The 6,448-nt window shown below is 41.7% G+C and overlaps 1 protein-coding gene across 1 annotated transcript; it reads right to left on the bottom strand.

The window, feature by feature from the left end:
- Positions 1-4,401: 4,401 nt before the first annotated feature.
- Positions 4,402-5,187, bottom strand: LOC125513576 (agamous-like MADS-box protein AGL80). The gene has a single exon (XM_048678710.1). The coding sequence runs from the start codon at positions 5,185-5,187 to the stop codon at positions 4,402-4,404; it is 786 nt and encodes a 261-aa protein (XP_048534667.1).
- Between the last annotated feature and the right edge of the window lie 1,261 nt (positions 5,188-6,448).

The following is a 6,448-nucleotide window of genomic DNA, read 5'->3' as shown; positions in this document are numbered from 1 at the left end:
CTCTGTTTGAACCAAACTGACTCGTTGCTTATTCATGTCCTATATATTTGCCTTTTCAAAAAAAAAGTTTAGGCGATGTTGACCGTATAAAAGATGACACTCACATCTTGTCACATCAGAGTATTCCTATTTTCTCTAAACGTTTCTTCACAAGTCTGATTTCTATCACAGAAAAAAAGTATGCTTCCATATCGAGTCTAGAATTTGGGTCACAGTAGGTGCCAATTTTAAGTAATATTATGTCGGTAGATTTGAATTTTTATATTTCCACCTTCGGGCTTGTTAATTTGTAAACTCCCTTAATTAATGAATGTGCCAAGAAGAATTGCCCCTAACAAAAATTTAGGTGATTATGAACGCATAAAAGATGATTGTATCCCATCTTGCCCTATCTTTTTAAAAATTGAGTCTTGTCAAATTTGATTTCAGTCGAAGAAAAAAGCAACCCACAGTGGCTTCACAAATTTGATTTCAATTGAATAAAAAAGCAACCCACGGTGGTGTTGTCATGTATTTGTTTTGAAGTCTTTCTTCACACATCCCGCCTTTTCTTTAAAAGTGTTTCTTCACAAATCTGATTTCATGCGAAGAAAAAAACTACTTTTAAAAGTGATTCTTCACACGTCCTATCTTTCTTGATTTTCACAAAATTGGTTTCATGGGAAGCAAAAAGTAAAATAAAATTACTCACAGCGTGTCGTTGGTCATCCTAGATGACTATGAAGTGTGATTGCATATATCAATATGAAGAGTTGTGATTGCTAACCGGCCCTGCCACCCAGTGATAACCTTCTCACCAATCAAATTTATAAACATATTCTTAAGAAGTTGGTTCCAATTCTCTCAACATGCAAAGTGACCACCTTAATATCCCACTAAGCAATGCATTTAAGTCTTCTCTCCCACTAAGCCATATAAAATCTGCCACATAAGCGAGTCATGCATTGAACTTACAAATTATAATTATTTTTGCATTAGTCTATGCATGTAATACTGGCACATCATATATTCATTGTAGTCATACTTCACATTTTTGTTTGAAATGACATTTTAAACTATAATTCAAAAGTTTTTATTCTATTTTTAGACACTTTCTTTTATTGATTTTTAACCTTATACTTTCTTTTCATTAGATTTAGTTAGTTTTGTCAACTACTTATGCATTTTTAACAAAGTTACCGCAGCAACCCGCGGGGAAGAGTCATCTTCACTAATCTATTTCAGAGTTACATATTAAATCCAAGCCATCTTCTGCTGCAAAACATTTCTTATTTTTATTTTCTTACTATTTTTCTCCTTATGGCGTGCCCCTCTCTTTTAAATTAGTTTTTACACTATCATCCCTCTGCTTACTCAACTACAGCAGAACCAAGACTTGAGAGCCTACATGGAGCTCTTTTTTTAGGAGAGCTACTATGTGACGCTCTCTGCGTCAAGCAGTCGAGCGAGCGCATAGGGGATCGAGAGACTGGACCGGCCCATCTCTCTCACAAACAGTAGCTCACACTGGAATAAAAAAAGATGTGTTTCCAGGATCGCATAGGGGATCGAGAGACTGGGTCGGCCCATCTCTCTCACGAACAGTAGCTCACGCTGGAATAAAAAAAGATGCGTTTCCAAGCCATCTTCTGCTGCAAAACATTTCTTATTTTTATTTTCTTACTATTTTTCTCCTTATGGCGTGCCCCTCTATTTTAAATTAGTTTTTACACCATCATCCGTCTGCTTACTCAACTACAGCAGAACCGGGACTTGAGAGCCTACATGGAGCTCTTTTTTAGGAGAGCTACTATGTGACGCTCTCTGCGTCAAGCAGTCGAGCGATCGCATAGGGGATCGAGAGACTGGGCCGGCCGATCTCACTCAACATTTCTTATTTTTATTTTCTTACTATTTTTCTCCTTATGGCGTGCCCCTCTATTTTAAATTAGTTTTTACACCATCATCCGTCTGCTTACTCAACTACAGCAGAACCGGGACTTGAGAGCCTACATGGAGCTCTTTTTTAGGAGAGCTACTATGTGACGCTCTCTGCGTCAAGCAGTCGAGCGATCGCATAGGGGATCGAGAGACTGGGCCGGCCGATCTCACTCACGAACAGTAGCTCACGCTGGAATAAAAAAAAGATGCGTTTCCAGGATCGAACACTAGACCAGCTGCTTCCGAGCAACGATTCAAACCAGTTGTGCTAGCTAGATTTCTTGATCACATAACATTGCAACACCTTAAGAAAACTCAAACGCCGATCCGAACATTTTTCAAAAATTCGAACCCAAAACATTTTTTTTCAAAAACAAAACGTGAATGTTTTATCAAACGCGAACATTATTTTTTTCATAAATTTTGAGAAAAATCAAATATTTTTCGACACACAAACGAATTTTGGAGACGCGAACATATTTTTTAGATCGGAAACATTTTTTAAACTACCCAAAAAACTGAACATGAACAATTTTTCAAATTTCGAAACAAAATTTGGAAACACAAACAACTTTTGCAGGCGAACATTTTCTGAAACTCAAGAACAAAATTTGAAAAAACGAACATTTTTAAAAATTTGCAAACAATGTTGGAAATGGAACAATTTTCGAAACTCCGAACAAAACTTGTAAATAAGAAAAAAATTGAAATTTACGAACAAATTTTGGAACAGGAACATTTTTTTTCAAACTCCCAAGCAAATTTATGGAATTTACAAACAATTTTCAATTTGTGAACAAAATTTGAAAACATGAACATTTTATAAATTTGTGAACAAATTCGGAAAGCTGGAACACCTTTTGAAATTCCTAGACATTTTTCGAATGCAAACAAATTTTAAAACATGAACAATTTTGAAAAATAGGAATATTTATTGAAACTCATGAACAAAAATTGAAAATCGAACATTTTTCTTAAATTTGCGAACAAATTTTGCAAAGTTGTGAAATTTTGAAAAAACATAAAGAAAAGAAACAGAAACTAAAAAAAAGAAAAGAAACAGAAAATAAAAAAACATAGAAAGCCAAAAAGAACCAGAAAAAAACGATACAGAAAAAAACCTGGTTCAGGGAACCTTCTAGAAGGTTCCGAAAACCGGTTGGACGCACTATGTATAAGTGGGCTGGCCCATGTCGGTCGCTTGCGGCGCTCCTGTGTGCGATCCCTCGACAATTCGCCGCAGAGAGCGGCGAATAGGATTTTCCCTTTTTTAGATCAGAGAGCGTACATGATGGGAGCCGTGCGCGCCCCAGCGTATCGGGCTGTATCTCGGTCCAACATCCTCGAGAAATTAATCACCCGCAACTTTGAGCCTGGTTAGCGCCAGGTCCTTTTGACGGGTATGTAAGTGATGAAAGTGTCTCTCGTGCATGCTCGTAAAGCTGTCCTTGCGTTGATCGTCTTATTATAGATTCTATTTTACTCCCTCCGTCCCAAATTTTTTGTCTTAGATTTATCTAGATACAGATATATCTAATACTAAAACGTGACTTCATACATTCCTATTTAAACAAATTTAAGACAAGAATTTTAGGATGAAGGGAGTATTTTTTTTCTTGAGGCAACTATGGATTCTACTAGTAGTTTAATTTGTATTACAACAGTCAATTAGCATACCGAAGTCCATTTACTTGCCAAGTCTTCTCGGTCTTTAAATCAGGGGTGCCATGTTTGGTTAAGTCAACCCCATGATCCTATTTGTATCCGGCTTGTGGTAAACTTTGAGAAATAAAGCTTGGTATTTCTTAAGAAAAAAGCAGTTAACTAGAACAGCTTTCTCCATGTAATTAAGTCACAAATCATTAATTATCCAGGCAAAGATTGCTCCAGGAGTACATCTTCAACTAGTTAATACTCATCCAAAAAAGGTAAAATTCTGGACACCAAAAACAAACAGCAGGAAATTCAAGGCACCCAAGTAACCATCAGGCACGTAGCTGTGCTAGTTGACTGCCGTAATACACACACAAACTATGCAAGTATATAAGCCTGACTCCCTCAAAAAAGAGAGTATATATATGTGACAAAACATTGTGACACCAAAAAAGAGGTGCAGCTTACGATTTACGTTCAACTGAACAACATAGATCAAACGAAGAGCCTATGGAAGAGATCATCTGAATAACAATTTCAATGGCTCACCCGCAAAAAAAAAAAACAATTCCAATAGCTAAAGTACAATTATAAATGTCTTGGCTCAAAGAACCTGATGAATAAAATATACATAGACGACCGACCTCATATAACAATTTCAGGATATGAATTGAATGTCTCATCTTAACGATGCCCCTGTGCATCTTGACCAATACGGCAATACCAAAACTAAATAAGAACGTGACCGAGATCGACGGAAGCTGCTGGCCATGCCATGCAGGGCGGCCGGAGACGAGAGGATCCTCACCACCATCCTAGGTAGGTAGCTTACATGGGAGGGAAATGGCTCAAACCGAAGCCCAGATCGAAGGGCTGCATCATCATCATATTCATATCGCCGCTGGAGGAGGAGAAGCTGGCGCCGTCGTGGCCACCGGTGGTATAGCCACCGTAGAGCAGCTGGGTGCCGAGATCTTCTCCGGGCCGGGGCACCATGTCAAGCCAGCCCTCCTGCTGTTGTTGCTGCGGTGGTGCCTGGACCTGGTACAGAGACGGCGGAGACCCCATGTGATCCTCCATGCTGCTACTGCCGGTGGTGAGCTGGTATGCGGCTGGCGGCGGCGCCTGCATGGAAAGGGAATGGATTTTGTCGATGCGTTCGCCGATGCTCCTGAGGAGCACGTCCACCTTCCATCCGACGCTGGTGAGCTCCTCGATGGTGAGGCCGGCGAGGCCCGGGAGGGCGCCGAGCATGGCCCTGTGCAGGAGGACCTTGATCTCGCGGTCGCGGCACTCGCGGCGGGACTTGTCGACCTGGTCGCGGAGCTTGTCGATGCGCTGGGTGAGGAAGCCCGCCTGGTTCATCTTGTTCTTGCACTGGCCCAGCTCCGGCATGCTCCGGAACCGGGTCAGGATGGCCGCCGCCTTGGCGTGGGAGGGGAAGACCTCCGGCGCCGGCTCGCCCTCGCCGTAGACGAGCACGCAGGTCTTGACGTCGCAGAGGATGGCCAGCTCGCCCGCTTTCTTCATCAGGCCCCTGAGGCGCTTCTTGAAGGTGCCGCGCCGGGTGGAGTCGTTGGCGATGTACTGGAGGGTCACCTTCTTGCGAGCCATTGCTGGCAAGGGATAAGGCAAGCGAAGGGAAGGAAAGTTGATGATTTGGGCGAGGCGGAGGGTGGATTTATAGTGGAGGATCGGGATGCTCTTAATTTCATGATATGGTAGGAGATTAGTGTGACAGTCTGACATATATGGAGGAGATCGCATGATTTAGTGCTCGTTAACGTGATCGAATAGCTAGCTAGCACATCTCCAACCCGGCCTTCATTGTGCCTGTCTGTAACTTTGGCGTCCATTTACAAATTTTTACTGCCTAGCTAGCTAGCTTGATGAATGCATCATCACACCACAGATTTTTTTTTCTCATTAACACAAGAATGCTTGCCCATCGAGGGAGATAAACCGACAAGAAAAAGAAGCAATGAAAGGTTTCTCTCAAAAGGGCCATCCATCTTTATGAACACAATGTGCTTGTTTTAGCTATATAATTGCCAACTTAATTTTCCAGTTAATTTGTTCTAAAATTGGATGATTATTCAATACATCGTACTAGCTATCGGCCATTTGCTCATTCGTAAGCATGCTAAAATATATCAATAAAGAGCGTACGCATATTATCCAGGAAGGCGGTGGTGAATTGAAATGAATAATTTACAAAGTTATATAGCACGCAATTACAACGATTGGTTATGCACATTGTGTGAGTAAAGTTTGGCCAAATTTTCCTGTATGTGAATTGAATGTGGTTTCACATATCCAGGGTTGAATATCGTTGCTGTTGCTGTCAGCACTAAGTACTCACTATAAACGGGCGACCCGAAAAGCCATCAACGTTGTTTGTAACAGACACCCAATGAAACAAATTTTCACCATCAACATGCGAAAAATAGAGTTCGCCGGTAACCATACCTTTATCGCTAGCGTGCCAATTGCACTAGTGGACCCATCATTGGTACAATACACACCGCTTATGGGACAAAGTGGTGACCCCCCGAGTGGTTACTTTTGCCTGACCTCACAATCCTAAAGTCCAGTCCTGATCCAACGCAACTATGTACTCCGTACAAAAGAATCTCTCTTCCCTCTCCACCCCTCCCATCCTCTCCCTTCTTTGATATGGTGCCATCGTGCGCTCACTCATTCTATTGATACCACCACCGGAGCCTCCTATGCCTCGTTGTACATGAGCCATCTCAGCCTCTCCCCTACTGGAGCCACTCTCACTCTCTCACCAGCAGTGATCCTAGGTCTCGAATCGAGGGTGCTTACCCCTTGAGAACTGACCGTTCCTCTCCTTCTCCATTCCTCTACCCAT

The sequence above is a fragment of the Triticum urartu genome, chromosome 6 (genome assembly GCF_003073215.2).
Source record: "Triticum urartu cultivar G1812 chromosome 6, Tu2.1, whole genome shotgun sequence".
Lineage (NCBI taxonomy): Eukaryota > Viridiplantae > Streptophyta > Magnoliopsida > Poales > Poaceae > Triticum > Triticum urartu.
This window is presented reverse-complemented; position numbering and strand designations above follow the sequence as displayed.